Source organism: Nothobranchius furzeri, chromosome 2 (genome assembly GCF_043380555.1).
Source record: "Nothobranchius furzeri strain GRZ-AD chromosome 2, NfurGRZ-RIMD1, whole genome shotgun sequence".
Taxonomy (NCBI): domain Eukaryota; kingdom Metazoa; phylum Chordata; class Actinopteri; order Cyprinodontiformes; family Nothobranchiidae; genus Nothobranchius; species Nothobranchius furzeri.
Genome location: NC_091742.1, coordinates 26,433,888 through 26,453,460, shown reverse-complemented (window position 1 = coordinate 26,453,460; position 19,573 = coordinate 26,433,888). Strand labels below are relative to the sequence as shown.

The 19,573-nt window shown below is 44.4% G+C and overlaps 1 protein-coding gene across 1 annotated transcript in view; it reads right to left on the bottom strand.

Annotated features, from left to right (window-relative positions):
* The window catches only part of nkain2 (sodium/potassium transporting ATPase interacting 2), a 134,856-nt gene that overhangs the window by 15,318 nt on the left and 99,965 nt on the right, over positions 1-19,573 (bottom strand). The window contains exon 5 of the mRNA XM_070548874.1: positions 2,962-3,022. Within this exon, the coding sequence (XP_070404975.1) occupies positions 2,962-3,022 (61 nt within the window). The remainder of the gene's footprint in view (positions 1-2,961; positions 3,023-19,573) is intronic.

Here is a 19,573-nt window from a genome sequence, read left to right as displayed (position 1 = left end):
ACTTCCCTCTCCCCAGCCACTTGGGCCAGCTCCACCGGGGGAATCCCAAGGCGTTCCCTGGTCAGGTGAGAGACATAGTCCCTCCACCGTGTCCTGGGTCTACCTTTAGGTCTCCTCCTGGTTGGACGTGCCTGGAAAACCTCACCAGGGAGGCGTCCAGGAGGCATCCTGACCAGATGCCCGAGCCACCTCAACTGGCTCCTCTCGATGTGGAGGAGCAGCGGGTCTACTCCGAGCCCCTCCCCGATGACCGAGCTCCTCACCCTATCTCTAAGGGAGAGCCCAGCCACTCTGTGGAGAAAACTCATTCCAGCCGCTTGTATCCGTGATCTCGTTCTTTCGGTCACTACCCAAAGCTCATGACCATAGGTGAGGGTAGGAACGTAGATCGACCGGTAAATCGAGAGCTTCGCCTTCTGACTCAGCTCTCTCTTCACCATGACAGACCGGTACAACGCCCGCATCACTGCAGATGCAGCACCAATCCGCCTATCGATCTCACGCTCCATCTTTCCCTCACTCGTGAACAAGACCCCGAGAGACTTAAACTCCTCCACTTGGGGCAGGACCTCATCCCTGACCCGGAGAAGGCATTCTGCCCTTTTCCGAATCAAGACCGTGGTCTCAGATTTAGAGGAGCTGATTCTCATGTCAGCTGCTTCCACCGCTACACCGGTGGTAGTAAATACTTGAGTGTGTAATGAATGATACAAGAAGCTTTATTTGTCATAGTTCCAGCGCCTCAGTACAACAAGGTGACAGTTTTGGAACAAGCCGTCCAAGATCTGACATACAATAACAAAAACAAGACACAGCATCTGTCTTCAAATAGGCTCAAGGCTTTATTAAACGAGGTTCTTCTTGCTTCAGACATGAAGGTGTTTCTAGTTACCTGTGTCCGAAGCAAAAATATCCTCGTTTAATATTTGAAAAGGGGACAAAATGAACATTGTAAAGGAGGCTCAAGGCTGTTAGGGCACCAGATTCAGATGAGAATTGTTTTGGGGCAGACAGAGATAATTTCATCTCTGCCTTTCAGTTCTTAAACTGGTCTTCAGTCCCTCAGTAAATCTAATAGTTGAGCATTAAACTTGCCCATACCGTGCAGTGACTTTCTCCCAAATCACATCCATTTTGTGCGCTAACACCGACATCGCAGCTAGAACCTCTGGCTTGCGGTTCACCTCGAGTAGCATCCGAGTGTGAGCACTCTCCACCCGGCTAGCGATGGGTATCTTTGACATTAGAATCAATATAGCACCAATTCCCAGTACCTACTAATCGATACCGGTACTTCACGGTACAAATTTTTGATACTTTTGAGTGTTTAATAATTATTTTAATCACTTTTTAAATTAAAAACATATTATTGTCCCAATATATAACCTTATTTAATAAATATCATGATAAATAACATACAACTGTTTGTATTTTGTCATCGTAGTGTTATGAAAACTTTTAACAACTGTTTCTAAATGATACAAAAGTTAATACCCAGCTCCATGTACTCCTTTTCCTCTCCTTTCCCCTCTGGACAAACTTGCTGTGAACTAAATTTACTCTGTATCTTCATTCCTTTTGCTGTTCATTTTCAATCTGTTTATTTTTCCTATTCAGGAGTTGTAATTTCCAAGGAGAAAGCGAACACACCATTAGCTACGTAAACAAAAACTAAACTATCAAGCTAACGTTATCGTAAACAGCTAATTTTGCCGCTGAAGCAGATTAAGATGACTCACACTTGAATCACTGTCTCTGGTTTCATTATCATCCAATAGTCCGTCGCATTTAGTGAAGTGAAGCCAAACTTTAGAGCGTGTTCGCTTTCTTCTAGTCGGAATTTCGGAGTTCTAAGGGGAAAGCGAACACACCATTAGCTGAACGGAAGCTAACATTCCAAGCTAACTTTATCTTAAACATTTTATTTACATACCAGAGCAGATTAAGATGATGATGCCTCACTTAGATCGTTGTTGCTGGTTTCATCATCACCCAGTTACCCATCCCATTCAGTGAAGTGGACCCAAACTTCAGAAGAATTCCTCTCTGCCATGCTGCTTTGTTTACAGCTCGCCACAGTGACTAACAACAATACTCTCTTGCGCTGGCGCCCGGCATGAGTACCGAAGCAAGGCTCGGTTTCATATGACGTGAACTGGTACTCAGTCGGTACTATGGAATTCGGTCGGTGCCTTAAAAAGTACCAAGTTCGGTTCCCATCCCTACACATGGCTAAGACTTAATGTGGGTTCGGGTGGCACTCCAATTGCATCCGACTTCCCAATTTTCTGAAATGCCAGAAGCCCTCCCACTTCAATCTAACACATTCTCACACCCGAAGTGGCTAAAACTGACGCAGGGTGACCAAGCGTTTGTTTCCAACACGCTCTATATGTGCCCTTTTTTTTTACTTTGAGCACCCGCCCCTTCAAAGGTCTCTGCACGGCCCTGCTGTAGACAGACAGGACTAGCTCCCTGGCAATAGAGGAAAGAAGAGAAGCAACTGTACTCTTCGAGTGCCCGAAGACCACAATAGAGGACCCAGGGAAGTGCGAAAGTTCAACAAGAGTGACAACCAAACGGTCCAATGGTTGCTTTTAGAGGTTTTTAGATTAATGCTAGAGGACCATGTTTTCAAAAAAAAATTTTTTTTTTAAATCTCCACAATGTACTTAAGTTAGAATGTTCTTAAGAGACACGAAAAACAACAATTTAAGCAAATTTTCTATTGAGCTTTAACAGTTTAACTGAGCATCCTGCATGCACAGCTGCAGACGTGGAAAAAGGACCAGAGAAAAATTTGAACAATACAAATCAAATCACCTCAGATTACAGATTAAATTCTGTGACAAATATTCCATGAACGTAAAACTGGGAATAGACAGCTGGTCATTCTCATCTTTGTGTGTGCGTGTGTGTGCGCGCGTGCGCGCGTGTGTGTGTGTGTGTGTGTGTGCTTACAGCTGTCTTCTTCTTCAGAAATGAGCTTGACCACATAACAGGCATAGATGAATCCCACCAACTAGAGAAGGGGAGAAAAGCAAAATATAAACAAAGATCAGTCTTTGTCACAGAAATAGAGAGAGAGAGAGAGAGAGAGAGAGAGAGAGAGAGAGAGAGAGAGAGAGAGAGAGAGAGAGAGAGAGAGAGAGAGAGAGAGAGAGAGAGAGAGAGAGAGAGAGAGAGAGAGAGAGAGAGAGAGAGAGAGAGAGAGAGAGAGAGAGAGAGAGAGAGAGAGAGAGAGAGAGAGAGAGAGAGAGAGAGAGAGAGAGAGAGAGAGAGAGAGAGAGAGAGAGAACAAAAATGAGGCAAAAGGCAGAGACAAACAGAAAAGTTGCTAATAAAAATGGAGGAAACAGGTGTTGGTGTAAGTGGAGCAGAACAGCAGCGAGACGTTGCTGCTTTAAAATAGAGCACACACACACACACACACACACACACACACACACACACACACACACACACACACACACACACACACACACACACACACACACACACACACACACGCAGCATTACATCCCCAACAACAAGGTCAGTCCAGATTTTCTTGGCCGAGTTCATTTTGAAACTACGGAGAACGCGTCCCATCAAGTCGTCGCTTATCTCACTCATGTTTGTCAAGGACGATCATAAACGGTGGAAATGCTGCACTTATTCTTTTGGTGTTTTTGTATGAAGTGTTACAGCTTTGTTTGTGAAACGTTCACTCGCACCACGGTTTAGATATTGGAATTTGAAGCACATAGATCAGAGAAAAACCAAATGATCTGGTGTTAAACTGCGGTTCGGTTCGTTGATGCGCTCAAAAAGTGTTTGCATGTGATGACACAGCATCCTAAATGAACCAAAACCCCTTAGTTCTCTGAAACGCACTCTCATTGGCTGCCCGTTTCCTAGGCAACTGGTGGGATGTGGCTGATTGTGGCGAGGATGAAGGAAGTGCAAAGTTGGCGTTTTTAGTGACCTCATGCCCTTGGGTCTTTCCAGGAGGGAAGAGAAACGTGTGAGGAAAAACCCGAGGAGCACTTGTGGGTTCACGTGAGGCGTTCCCCCTCCATAAAAGAGGATTCACAGCTCAAATCAACCTTTAAGTGCACGGGTGGGGGCGGAGGATGACATTGACCTGGCTGGTATTCTATTTACACAGACGAAACACACAAACACCTCAGCGAGCTACGATTGCAAGAAATTCCTGTTTGGGATTCAGCGGATATCTCAAGGTCTTGACCTCATTTAGTCTGAATAACGTTTAGCTCCCAAAGCTCCTCCTTTACACACGCTTTCCTCCTGGCTTCCTGCTCCTCTTCCTTTTTGTCTTTTACCTTTACATCCTGAGCTTTTCCTTCTCCTCTTTTTTCCTCTGTTCCAGAAAACCACAGGAACAAAAGCGTTTTAGGGAATTTGCTCACGTTTTTGGCTAAAATCAGAGCAAATTTAGACGTTGGCCATCTTTACTGGATGCATCAAATCTATCATTTAAAAGATTGAGATGATGGTGTTTGGTGCCAGTCCCCATCTGAACGCTTTCCGTTTTAATTGTCGCTCATCTGAAGGAGACTTTAAACATCACAAAGTCATAACGGGAATTAAAAGATGATCCAGAGCCTGTTCTGTCTTCTCCAGGCTCATTGACTCTTAAAGATGACTCCAGGGTGCAGTTTTGTTAGCGTGACTGGCCGTGGCGCAGAGCATCATGCCTGCAGAACGGTACCTTTGATCAGCTCTGACAGAGCATTGCGCTCTGCACATCAATATCCTGTTAATATTTCTCAATCCTGGTTGCTACATGTAAACATAATATCCTGTTTGCTGTAAATCTGATTATATCTCAGCACAGCAGTAAAGTGAAGTGAGGTTCTTTGGAAAGATTATAAAAATTATTTTCTGTATCTGTTGTAAAAAAGCCCTTTGAACTACATCTAGGCCTAGTCCACATGTAGCCAGGTTTCTTTAAAAACGAATATCCACCCCTCCAAAAACTTGCATCCACACCACCTCGTTTAAAAACAAACTCTGTCCACACGTACCCGGATAAATACGTTGTTAAGGACATGCCAGACCTGTAGGCGGCAGTACTTCCCCCGTTCTTAACCTCGTCCTTCGTCTGTGGTCTTCCGCAAGGAGCAGTAATTCCGCTTGCAAAAACAAACAAGCAAAAAGCGCTTGGACAATTGATAAAGCGAGTGCAGCTCTGAGGGCATCCATGCTGTCGGCTAGTGTAAACACAGGTCGCACACGTGATGTCAGCATTTTTTTTGTCGTGGAAAGTGACGTTGCGGACCTTAAAACTCCGGTTTTGTCTGTCCACACGCAGACACCCAAAACGGAGAAAACGCAGATCTTCACTTTGGCCGGAGTTTTTAAAAAGATCCGTTTTCGTGTGAAAAAACTCAGTTTTCGTGTGGATGACAGGCCAAAACGTAGAAAAATATCTACGTTTTGGCAGATCCCCGGCTACGTGTGGACAGGGCCTCAGTTAGGAGATAAAGAGATTAGTTCTGACCACCGTTTGTTTCCACTAACACATACGGGTAATTTTACTGGACTTTGCACGTCTCGATTACACGGACCATGCGAGTACCTGAACTGGAGCTTGTACTCAGAAATACCCCAGTAGAGTAGCGTGGAGGGGCTTGTCTCTAACTCATTCTGATTGGTTATAACTCAGTGGCAAATGACATTAGCAAACGCTGCCAATCAGCCAACATTTGTAAACTTAAAAGGTTTGCTGGCGAAGCGGAATGGAAGGTACAAAATAAGCAGGGGGGGGGCTGGTGCCTATCTCCAGCGGTCAACGGGCAATCAGGCGGGGTACACCCTGGACAGAGAGCCAGTCCATCGCAGGGCAACACAGAGATACACAGGACAAACAATCATGCGCACACACACACACACACACACACACACACACACACACACACACACACACACACACACACACACACACACACACACACACACCTAAGGACAATTTAGACAGGACAGTTAACCCAACAGTCATGTTTTTGGACTGTGGGAGGAAGCCGGAGTACCCGGAGAGAACCCACGCATGCACAGGGAGAACATGGAAACTCCATGCAGAAAGATCCCAGGTCGGGAAGCGAACCCAGGACCTTCTTGCTACAAGGCAACAGCTCTAACCACTGCACCACTGCACAGCCCTGTTTCTAAACTCTCAATGCTGAAATATGTGGCAAAAATCCTTCAACGATGTCATAATTTACACCGGTTTGTGGTCTCCTACAGAGGTCCGTAAAAAAACACTATTTATGTTACATGGCTGTTCTCCCAGGTCCCCTCAGTGGTGTAAAATATGGCGTCCTTTGTTATAAATGTTCATGGATGTCTTTTGCCATTGATCAGTGATGTGATGCACTTAGCAAATGGTTTTAAAATGCTAACACCCTAGCAAACCTCTGAAAGGGCTGACTTTCACAACTAGGCCTAAATATGCCATTTTTGTTTGAGTTAGCAGAACACAAATAATGTTAAAAAGTTAAGTTTGGGGTTCAGTTTGATCAAAAGTAAATGTGCATTTGTAATTTAAGGGAGCAAAATCCCTTCAATAAAACCCAAACATAAATGACTAAAACTCCAATCGAAATTCATTCAAATAATCCTCCAAACCAGTGGCGGTGCCAGGGGGCGCTAGGGGGCGCTATAGCTACCCCTGGATTAGTCATTGCACCCCCAAGTAAATATTAGATATATATATATATTTTACAATTTAGTTTTAATTTAACGTGTGGATGTGATAATATTTAACATACAAAACAAAAATAATCAGTAAATTATCATATAGATAGTAAAAACTTAAACCAAAACAGGAAATTGACGTTAACCTTTGACCTCATTTTCCACCTGCGAACGAGTGAAAGGTAGAGCTCGTGGTAAGATGGATCGGTTTTTGTTGCCCACATTTCCACGGGTTCAGTCAGAAACGAATGAATGTTTGGAAGTGATCTCAGACCCACAAAAACCGACGGATCTGGATGAAGAGAGTCAATCCTCAACCGCCGCAGCAGGCCAGGGTTTTGCCGCTGGAAATGCTAATGCTAACGTTAGCTAACCTTGCAACACTATAGATGGTTTTCTGTGTGGCTGTATGTGTTTATGATTTCATGGAAAAGTCAGTGATTGTTCATATGTTTATGATGTATATTAGTGATTGTTTCAGATGTTGTTGAGGTGTTGTGCACGCATGTGTATCTGCTAGTGTTGAAGGTGTCTTAGAGAACAATAGGTACGCATGACCACTTCCTTCATCGTTGTCGTCTTCCTCGCTTATCCGGGTCCGGGTCGCGGGGGCAGCATCCCAACTAGGGAGCTCCAGACCGTCCTCTCCCCGGCCACCTCCACCAGCTCCTCCGGCAGGACCCCAAGGCGTTCCCGGACCAGATTGGAGATAGAACCTCTCCAACGTGTCCTGGGTCGACCCGGGGGCCTCCTGCCGGCAGGACGTGCCCGAAACACCTCCCCAGGGAGGCGTCCAGGAGGCATCCTGACCAGATGCCCAAACCACCTCAACTGACTCCTTTCGATCCGGAGGAGCAGCGGTTCTACTCCGAGTCCCTCCCGAATGTCCGAGCTCCTCACCCTATCTCTAAGGCTGAGCCCGGCCACCCTACGGAGGAAACTCATTTGGGCCGCTTGTATCCGCGATCTCGTTCTTTCGGTCATTACCCAAAGCTCATGACCATAGGTGAGGATTGGGACATAGATCGACCGGTAAATCGAGAGCCTGGCTTTCTGGCTCAGCTCCCTCTTCACCACGACAGATCGGCTCAGCGTCCGCATCACTGCAGACGCCGAACCAATCCGCCTGTCGATGTCCCGATCCCTCCTACCCTCACTCGTGAACAAGACCCCGAGATACTTAAACTCCTCCACTTGAGGTAGGACCTCTCTCCTGACCCGGAGTTGGCCAGCCACCCTTTTCCTTCATAGCACCTGCAGAAAAACATTTCTGGAGCCATCACTGCTCCAAACTGATGGATAGGATCATGTTGCATCACCATTGTGTTTTTCTCAATAATGCGTATTAAATGTTTTTTGACGTAGTTTTTCATTAAGTGGCTTATTGTTGGCATTGGTTGTTGTTTAGGTAGAAAGTGTTTTCTCAGTCGGTCAGATGAGCCTCTTCCCATTATGCATGTGTGCAGTTTGCACATATTGGTGAATATTAAGCATGTCTTATTCCTGCAGGTGCTCGTTTTCAAGAGGTTAAGGTATTTAGAGTTGTGTTAACGTTGAATTTCTTCTTTCCAGGAAGCCTGCAAATAATAATGCAACTCTAACATAACATCAATACATCAGCTACTTTTTTTATTTAGTTCAATTCCTGCTCAAAATGTCCTACAACTTGACATTTTACCTATTTTTAATTGGCACCCCCCTTTCCAGCTTCTGTTACTAGTTTCTGTTTCTGTCCATATGGACGCATTAAGCTGCTCTCATTTCTCAGAAATCAGCCGATTCCTTCTGTTTTTCCCGTCTGAGTTAAGGTTACCTAGTTACAGCAGAAACTCTGAAAACAGTTCAGTGTGATGAGTGAAAATGGATATATCACCACTTCAGCCTGATCTTAGGACCAATGCCCCTGATCAGCGAGACGAGCATTAACTTGATCTACTTCCCATTTTTACTAGATTTTATACTAACACTCAATCCCAGGCTGATGTCCCCTTTGATCCTAAAAGTACTGCGGAGCAAATTCTTGTTGCCATGGTGAACAGAAAACATAGTTATCCAACTGGAGGTGTTACCCTGGGGTCACGATACAGGTGATGAACTGTAACTCGCTCTTCCATTTCTGCATTAGCTGCCAGCAACGTTTTTCCACTCAGAGCTCGAACAGAATGTTCTCAACTCACGTGTGCAACAACGACGGGAAAACAGGCTTCCTGCACCGCGGTCACACCCTCCACTCCCACAAGGTCTTCCCAATTTGTCTCTGTGACACAGACAGTTATTCACCGCCATGGTTTCAATCTTAGTCTAGAAATTCACTCACAGCTATTTTGTGGCTCTCATCTTGCATTAATACCAGATTAGTCTGCATTAGGAGTAATGAAATAAAATGAAATGTGTCGATGACACTACCTGGGAAAACAGATGCAGTGTGCTTGTTGGTAAGTCCTGATTAACACTGTGACTCAGTCTGGGTTAAACACAAATGCTTGATGTAGCTCTACTATGTTCCACTGCTTTGGACCCACAACGGCACCAAATGTGTTAGCGATTAGGAGGAGCATGAACACCCGGGAGGGGCTTGGAGTAGAGATGCTGCTCCTTCACTTCAAGAGGATCCAGTTGAGGTAGTTTTGGATTGTAAAGCCTGATTTATGCTTCTCCGTCTGTGTCAGTGCGGAGACACGCAACGCCATTATCCGTCCTTGCGTAGGGCTCCGGCAGGCACGCAAGTACGTACGGAGTCGAGCCCACGTTTTTAAACATCCGTCGAACGAGACGGATTACGCAAGCTTGTGATTGGTCAGGACGCCGCTGTTGTTTGTAGCGCCGCCATTGCAAAGAGAGCCGAGCATAACTAGCGGCAGACACGAAGAAGCTTGAAGAATACCTCGTGAAAAAACTAAAAATATGAACGTTTCATCCTCCCGTGACTGGAGGATTGAAAAGATGCGCAGCAAGCGTTTTATTTGTGGACGGAAATGACAGGAAACGTGGGTTTAGAGGTGGGGAGCGCATGAAGCGGTGGGAGAATGAGAGACAAATTTGTCCGTGTTAAAAGTCTCTTATATACACAAAACACACAATATAAACACGATCTTGGACCGGTACATGACAGGATACCATAGAACAGCGCTACGCCCTCTGTTGTCCTGCCGGGGAATTGCTTTGCAACACTCCCCAGGAGACGGAGACGTATGAGAGCAAAACGCTTCCGTCAATCCGTGCGTGTCTGTCCTTTGTGGAGCTGACAGAGAAACATAAACCAGGCGTAACCCTTAGACACCTCCTGGGGTTTCAGGCATGCCCTCCCAGTAGGATAACCCAGGACTGAACCCCAGTGAGCATGGAGGAGGTTTATCTCCAGGCTGGGCTGGGACTTCCTTGGAACGCCTGCAGAGAGGAGAGTCTGAGCTTCCTTGCTAGGGCTCCTGGCTCCGCGACCTGGACCCAAAAAAGCAGGTCAATGATGACAACAATTGACATTGACAGGTGCAAAATGGTTTTGTGATGGAAGTGCATCCTTAAAGTGTTCAGTTGTCTCTGCACTCATACTGACAATAGACTAGGACCAGACAAAGGCCGACACTAACTACTCTACACAAAACAGACATGTGACTTTCTCTAATATAAATTAGGGATGGTTAGCAACCGACGTAAAGATGGTGTAACTGCTGTCAGGATATTTGCTTATTTCCAGTCTCTCATCAAAGCCTCACAGATGATACTTTGGAGAAATTGTTCGAGATTCCCATAAAGACGTAGAGCTGCGGTACATCTTCAATGTTGGCAAAGAGACCCCATTAAGCTCAAGAAGATTACTGAATCATCATTCTTTCCAACAATAATCAAGTCCCAAATGCTCACTTGGCAGAGACACTGAGAGCACCTGGCAGCTTTGAAAGCAGCAAAGGGAGAAATTAGTTGAATGTCAAACAGCTGGTGTTCAGTAAGGGAGGAAAGTCGACACCGTGTTCTGCATAGCCGGCGCTCTAAAGGGTTCAGGGCTTGTGCCGTGGGATGAGACCTTTAGAAAATAGGGACAGATGCTAGGGGAGGTCATCTACGGAGCAGCAACCCAGTGGCACCGTTTGGCCTCCAGCGGTGAGGAAGGTGAGGCTGCATGTTACCAAAACAACTTCGGTAGAAATTGCTGACGGCGTTGTCATTGTTGTACTTAAAAAAATAATAATAACACCCAGAGGTTAATATATGGCCCGCATTTTCCCAACATCACAAGGTAATTTAGATCCCCAATGAGCTCTGTCCTACTTCCTGTTTCGTCTCCCGGCGTTCTTAATATTAGAGTTAGAGTTTAATCTTCGGTGTTTATCAGTTACAGTTATGATGCTGACACCAACAATCCAATAAATATTATGTTTGGCTCTTTTTTGCTGTTCTGCAGATGATTTCTGACCTACATCAGCTCAAAACGGAACAAGATAAAAGTTTTTTTATTAAGACTCTTAAAGTTGGCCGGTTGAGACATACCCATGAACGATAACGGCGGCTATTCGCTACGGATTATGCTTTGCAGACGCAACGTTATGCATCTGATAGAAAGCTGGGGTTGCATTTATAATTGTTGCAGCCGTTGATTTCTCTTCGTTTTCACATATTCATGAACCCTGGCAGAACATTGTGTAGGCTTAGGATTAACCCTAACCCCACTTCTCCTCTTAGTTAACACCAACAACCATGGACGTAATTTTGGGGGGGGGGGGGGGGGGGGGGGGGGGGACAGGGGGGACATGTCCCCCCCACTTTTTCCAAAGTCAAGTTTTGACCCCTGTACTTTTTACCATCCAAAAACAATATTACACTATATTAAATTGACAATGGTTGAGCTCTAGGACCTAGCGGAAAGCAACCGTTTGTGTTGAAGCCTGTAAAGATACCCCCCCCCCCCCCCCGTGTCCCCCCCCCCCCACTTCTAAAGTGAAAATTACGTCCATGCCAACAACTGATGCCGGTTTAATTCTCTCAAACTTTTGTGGTTGCAGGACAGCACACACATGCCTTTTAACCCTTAGCCAACTTGCTAATATTAACATGAAGACAACAACAAAGGATCCAAGGTGAGGCCAACATGGACTATGTCACCTGACTAGATTAAGCTCTTTTCCTCTGATCTTCTGTCAGGTCACATGTCCCGTATCAACCTTTTCTCCCCAAAGACAAAAGTGTTGCTCAATTAGCAGTGACCCCTCTTTCATTAGATCGCCTCTTCTTAACAACAGCAGACCAGAAAAACCAAGGAAGACCTGCAGAGCTGTAATCTAACCGTCTCGTTTCAGCTGCTTAACACATCCCACTCCTTGTCACATGCTGCAGTAGCGAGATAATCCATGGAGTTCCCCTCACCTGTCATGGGTTTTAATGTGGCAGCTGATCATTTCTAATCTCACTTTGCGTTGAAGACATTTCTCTGTGATGGAGGCTGCATTCATTTGCAAGGAAATACTCCATTACAGCTGTTTACCTCCCACAGATATGATGAAGGTGTCAACATCTAATGGATGAAATCTGTTCACGTGCTGATGACACTCGGCTAAACTCAAGCTAGCGTTTTGTTTCCATATTCCTGCCCAGGTCCCTTAACCCTTTGATGCATAACGGTCACTACAGTGGACAGGTACTCAAAATAGTTATTTATTTGTTTTTGCTATTAAGCACAGCTGTTGAAGACTTTATTGCATTTGAGCCCCTCCATTTGGACTTCAGTAAGCCAAGCCAACATATTTCATGCCAAGAATGCACGCTGTCCACTGAGGTGGACATGTAATAAATTATTTGTAAATTATAAAATTTTACAAAAAATATTTGCTGAAATTGGTTTCATTCACACCTGAAGATGAATGAAAAAAATTGTTAAAAAATCATGGTTGAAGATTTCATAATTCATGCATCAAAGGGTTAAAATGATATGTGATGAAAATGTCTTGTTAGCTATTTGATGCTAGTCATGAAAAAAAAACATGACGCATTTCAGTAACAATTGTAAACTCCGAATCAGGAATCCTTTCCCTCAAAGGAAGTCAGTCCTTAAATTCTCTGTCGACAGTCCAAGAGAAGGCGAGCTCAGCGGCGCTCCTGGAGGCCAGTCTGCCACAGCCTTGAATACAAACTGGATTATTTTTTCCACATCATATGAAGCTTTTTCATTTGAAAACAATGTTGCTTTGAGTTGCTGAATGCATTTTAATTGTCTTCAGAATACAATCTGATTAAAGAAGTCCAAATACTCGTTTAAATGAACCTGCTTTAAGTGAGTAACTAAACTGAAAGGCTCTAAACTAAAGGACCTCTTCTACACTAAAACAGGAAAGTCTAAGAAAACTAAAATAGACATAAACACCAGAACTGAAGAGCTACTCGCTCACAGGTGGAAAATGGGGTCAAACTCTAAAGGGAAACTAAATCTAAAAAAAACTACACGCTCTTCAAGTTGTCTTAACGACAACATTAAACTAAACAGTCTTACTACTATAAGTTCTCTAACACTAAGCTCTTCTAAGGACACACAAGCCACAGCCAAGGGAAAAACAGGATTTACCTGAACGGCTACAAAGCTCAGCCTTTTAAAGGCGTAAGCAGTCAAATTACACATTTTTTGCAGCAGGTGCATCGGCTGGTTTATGCCTCTCTCCATGGTGCTGAAATGGAAACTGGAACAGCGGAGAGGAGAGTGGCAGCTTAAAGGCACTGTCCAAGGTGCTGAAGGCAGAGGAAACTTACCGGGGCCGTAACAAATCATAAAATAAATAAATACAAACGTTTGGAGGTCATTAAATAACATTCAACTGTGTTTCTAGACTGAAAATGAAAAATCACATTTTTTTTGGTCCTGTTCATTAATGCACCATTGCCACCCATCCATTTTCGGCCGCTTATTCGGGGCCAGGTCGTGTGGGGCAGTAACCTAAGCAGGGAGGTCCAGATTTTCCTCACTCCAGCCACTTGGGCCCTCTCCTCCAGGGGATTCCTAAAGCTTGGTTTATGCGAGGTTCGCACGGCTCCGCGTGGCAAAATTGCGTCATTTTAACAGCCACGCCCCTCCACCTGGCCTCCGCACGGCCCAAACTTTCTGCACCGCGCGTCTAGGAAATTTTCTAACCACGCAGACGGTCGGTCACGGAAAAACATGGCGGACTGGCAAGAACTAGTATGGCAGAGGTTCGTAAATACAGACATTTGTATGATTCAGCTCTCAGAGATCACCGTGATCAACATGTTGTTAATAATTCTTGGAGAGAAATAGCTCGCACTGTCGGAAAAGACAAGGACGCTGTTAAAAATGCTGGAATGCCATGTTGTAAACAGTAATTTTTACTTCTACTATGGTGTAGTGTTGGATGCATGCTGTAGAGCTCCATGCTGCCCCCTACAGTTTGGGAGAATATTGGCTCACCACAGAGACAAGCCGCATGAACCATAAACGCTGCGCGTTGTGAAGCGCGTTCCATCCGCGAGCCGCATCACCAAGCGGAAAGTAAATGCGTCAAGCATAAACCAAGCTTAAGGCATTCCCTGGCCAGTCGTGAGACATAATCTCTCCAACGTGTCCTGGGTCTTCCTTTAGGTCTTCTCTCGGTTGGACATGCCCAGAAAACCTCACCAGGGAGGCGTTCTAACTAGATGCCCGAGCCACCTCTACCGGCTCCTCTCGATGTGGAGATGTCCAACCGGGAGAAGGCCTAAAGGCACCATTGCCAGTCAGCAATCTTTTTTTTTTTCTCAGTCTGTGAACTCATGAACTCACCATTGCTAAGTGTATAGCAAAAACAAATCCTCCATTAGTAAATCAAAATATTTAAAAAGTAAACTGTATTTTAATGTCCTAAGGTCTGAAATGAGTCAGTAATAAAAAAATGCTTGTGAATCAAACAAGATATTGTCTAATAATAATAATAGTAATAATAAAAAAAGCAGTAATGATAATAATCTGTATTATTTTGTTGTGTAAATATGTAACAAACTAATCCTGGTTCACACAAATAGCATCAGCAGTGGAACGGCACTGTTTCAAATAGAATCCATTATAGTCTATGGAGTATTTCAAACCAGCAGCAACGCGGCAATTTCCAGGCGCTTCCCAGAAGTGGCATGCCACGCTGTGCTGCTAACGATAGGATTGGGTTCTATTTTTGCTGCGAGCCACTTCTGGGACAAGTCCATTTCCACAGTTAATATAGGGCTAGACAGGATATTACACACTGTTTCAGTGTAAAATCCCTGTTAATTTTCAAAATAAAAGTACTCCAGCAATGCAAAATGAAGCTTACGTGTGACCCAACGACTGATTTACTCACAGCAATGTTCCAGAAGTGTACCAGTGTGTTTTTCATGGCTTTAATCCTGGCAGTCGAGAGGAACAACATCAAATATGATATCAAACAACGATATAAAACTTGATTCCCTTCTTTTTGATTTAATGGCAGATTGCATAAACAAACCATGACCTGAAGTCTCGGGGGATCTTGTGATATCGCAAGTCCAGCAAAGAGCACAGAAAGGTTTATGTTTATGTATTTAGCAGACGCTTTTGTCCAAAGTGACTTACAAGTGATAATCGGCATGTTGCCCTTGAGGCTAACAACAACAATAACAACAACTTGACATCAATCATGGAGAGGAGAGAACAAAGGAGTGGACAGTAGAGAGGGGGACGGGTGCAGGGAAGGTGCTAGTTAAGAAGATGCTCTCTGAAGAGCAGGGTCTTCAGGAGTTTCTTGAAAACTGAAAAGGTGTCGCCGCCAAGACTCTCCCGTTATAAAAAAGGCTGCTTTAAAGTTCGCGAGTAAACCGTTCCGCTGCTGTTTTGCGCCACTGATGCATGGGTAACAGCAATAAAGAAATAACATTAGCACATGTTGTATCCTCCACCAGAGGGCAGTAGACATGTATTGGACTGGCTGTGACAGGTTTTGATGAAGGTACTAATCCTGATACACCATCTGGACGCTTTAAATCCATGTAGCACTATGGCCAACTTAAAAGAAATTAGCGATAAAACAGTAGCAAGTAAAACCAATCAGATAATATTATGCTCCTTTAAATACACGTTCCCTTTCAAGCTTAAAAAGAGTTTTAATAAGCTGCAGTTGCTGGAGACAGACTCAACTAGGGCACTAAATGTTAAAAAGAGGGTGTTGGTATTTGCTTTCCTTGCTTAAACGGCCACACCTCCTCTCTGTCACCTTGCAGAGTGTTTAATATGCAAATCAGTTAATGATCATTTCCATCCCACAAACCTGTAATCTTTCACAGAGCAGCTAACCCGGCTGTGCAGGACCAACTGCTTTCCTCTAAACTCCAAACAACAGTAGGCAACGCCACTGATTAGCTCCTTCACTTTGGTTAATCACTGCAATTTCTACAGCGCCGAGCCTCGGCTTCGGTGTTTCTTTCTTTTTCCTTTTCTTAATGAAATGTAATTTAATTATAACCTTAACGGTGCCATTAGCAGCTAAATCACAGGTGGGGAAAAACAAAACTGTGATTAAAGACATCTCCAGTGTGCTCCAGTTTTAAAGCGATGGCCCACATTCTCCTAAAAACTGCCAACACTCTAATCTTTATGAGCCTATATTAACAAAATAAATTGAAAAAATTATAAAATGTATTCTGTTATTGAAACAAACATCCTATTTTACTGTAAAACATGACAATCAGCTTGTAAGTAAATTAAGAAATTTATAAAATATAAAAGCCCCAACAGAAAAAAAAACAAGCCTTGAAACAATAAATAAATAAATAAATAAATGTTTTTCACTTGAGACGACTATTCTGAGATTTTTGTTGAAGTAGGAATAATTTAGAATATTTGGTGTGCAGCGAGTGGTGGAGAACATGATAGAAACCCCAGAAAGCTACAGGGAAAATCAGCCAGCCAGTCAGGCAGTTAGACACAAACTAGTCCGGTGTCGGTGCAGGATCGGCTCCAGGTGCTCTGCCGGCTGTTGGTTGTGGCCCCCCGGGGCGATCCTCTGTGCCTCTCGAGGGGGGCGGGGGCCTTCCTGGTTGCAGTCTCCTTGGGGTTCCTGTGTTCTGGGGCAGCACCTGGATCTCTGGGACTTGGAGCTCCCCCCGTCTCCTGCGCATCTTTGGGGGGCGGATCTGTGGTCCCTCACACTCTCTATTGGACGCTCCTATAGAGAAACCTTACATAAACAAGCGCGTGTACACACACAGGTGCTCACATGGTGCTCTCGTAAGTATGGGCTTGGGCACGTTCAACACAGGTCTTAAGACTATGGTGGGCACTTAATGCACTGTGATTTATTATCGTGATTCTTCAGTTAAGCAATGTTGATTATATATTTTTTCATCAAGTCGATGCAGTGATAGCTTGGTCTTGTTCTATTGTTGTTGTGTCCCTTTTTTTTCGTCCTTTTGCTTTTTTTTTGTCTTTTTCTGCAGGTCTAGAAGCAGACTCTTGTTCATTGTTTATTTTTGTGGACCCCCCCCCCCCCCTCTCTCTCCCCACCTTTTCTTTTCCTTTCTCTTTCACCTCTGTCTCCGTGTCTGGTCGGAATTACAAAGCATTCAAAAACAATAACAATAAAGTTTTAAGTATCAGGCGTGACATTAAAAGCAGATGCTTTGATGCTCCACCTGAGAATAAATCTGTAAGGCTTGTTACCAGCATTCAGACATCAGTTCTGCTTGCTTCACAGCCAGACAGGACACGGTAAAAAAAAAAAAAAAAAAAAAAAAAAAAGGATCGGCTCGGGGTCCTTCGACTGACGATGACGTCACATCATTGCAACTCTACTCCGCTTTCACACGTACGTTTTGGAAAGACATCAGCAGTTTTGTTAATAAATTCTTGTTTGTTAACACCTAAATGTTTTCTTTATGATTGTAATTTGTTAATAAAACACCATATTATCTTTGTTTTGTAAAGAATGTGAAACTGCATAAAACCAACATCGGACTGACAAACAATAGAAGAGTTCTTATATGTGAAGCCACATTTGTTTGTATTCATGTGGAGTTCGTCTGTATATTTCCTTAGTTGTTATCTAAATACATTCTTTGACTCAAAATATTGCTTGGTGTCTTTCAATAAAGTTCTTAAATTTTATTTTGCCCCATTTCATCAACATCAAGAGCTTTTGAGGGTCACCGTTTATTTTCTTATATTTTACATTTCCTTTAGAAATTCAAACATATTTTCTCCAAAAAGTGTTGATTTTTGGACTACAGGACTACAACCGCTAAGACTACGACCGCAAATTTGTTCTGACCAATCAAAATCATAACGTGATAACGTCACTTCCGTAAGCTTCGTGTTCAGCCAATCAACTACTTTGACGTCATCGGCAGTCGAAGGACCCCGAGCCGATCCTGCACCGACACCGTCACAAACCCTAAAGACCACCAGCCCAAACAAAACCATGCTCTGTAAAAAATAAACAAAATAAAACCCTAACCCTAACCTCACTCTGTCCACAAGATCTTGCAATCGCGAACAACCTTTTTCATATCCCTGCCAAGTACCAGGAAGTCAGGTAGCTAATCAGGAAGCCGTAAAACTGTCAGCTTTATCCCGTTTTTGGTGCATCCCGGTGAAAACAACTCCTCACTTAGTGCTGAACCTGAAACGAGCAGCCAGTCAGCCTCTGGACCATCACACCGCTGAGTTTTGTGCTCAGGGAGCATGACAGTGTTTCAACACACCAATTACAGAGAGACAGTAGTAAAGCTGTTTGTTAGCATGGCACTCAGCCACAATATAAGTACCACTATCGGCTGACAGAGAGACACAGTAAGCGCGTGATGAGAGGGAACATAGAGGGGATAAAGATGCAGAAAGAAAAAACAATCCCTCTATCTGTTGATGCGATGGCACACGCAGTCACATTAAAGAATGTTTATGGTGTCGGCTCCCGTCTGTTTGTGAGGATGAGATGAAAAGTGTGAGGCTCTCCCTCTCTCCGATACGTGCTCTGATCCAACTAATTACCACAGTTTGACAGTGCAGAAGGGTAGAAATGCTGGGAAGGGTGAGAAGAATTGGGTTAGGCAACAATTAAACATTAGAAAAATAACAGGAATAAGGAGACTATCTGAATCAGAATCAGAATCAGAATGAATTTTATTGCCAGCGCTCCAGCGATCCAGAGCATAGGAACTTGACTCCACAGTACAGCCTGACCAAGATTACACACACACATAGACAGGACAGATACAGGCAGACCACGAGAGCAGCCATGACGGCGCTCATTTCAATAGATGAAGAGGGGAGTACATGAGGAGAGTTCGGGGGAGGGAGAAAAGGCATTAACAGAGTTACACCGGCAGGGTGTAGCTCTACTATGCCAAAAAAAAACCACCTCTACATATAAGCACGAACGTCACAGTTCACAACGTGAGACCCGGTAGGTGGGGGGAGGGGCTGGGACCCTGGTTTCCTAGCGGGAGCTGCCTGTGTGGCGCTCGGCCAACTGAATCCACAGGTGGGTGGGAGGTCACGGGAAAGCACAGAGCACAGTGAGTGCCTCCATCTTGATTACCTCGATGCAGAGACCACAATCTGAAGGCGGCGGGGGGGGGGGGGGGGGGGGGGGGGGGGGTAGGTAGGGTTTTCACAGCATTTGTCTGCATTCCTTCCATCGTGGGGTTTTTTGCACGCAACTCCAAGGCTGCTTATGGCGTCAGATTGGATAACAGGACTTTGTTTGGGTCAGGCAGATAATTTTCCTCTCTGCCTTAAAGTCTGTATTGATCATTCAAGTCCTTCAGTGAAGCCAATTCGGTGATTAAACATCTCCACACCGTCCAGTGACCCTCTCCGAGATGACATCCATTTTGCGCACTAACACCGGTAACGCAGCTAAGACATTGTCCAGCTTGCGATTCACCTCGAGTAACG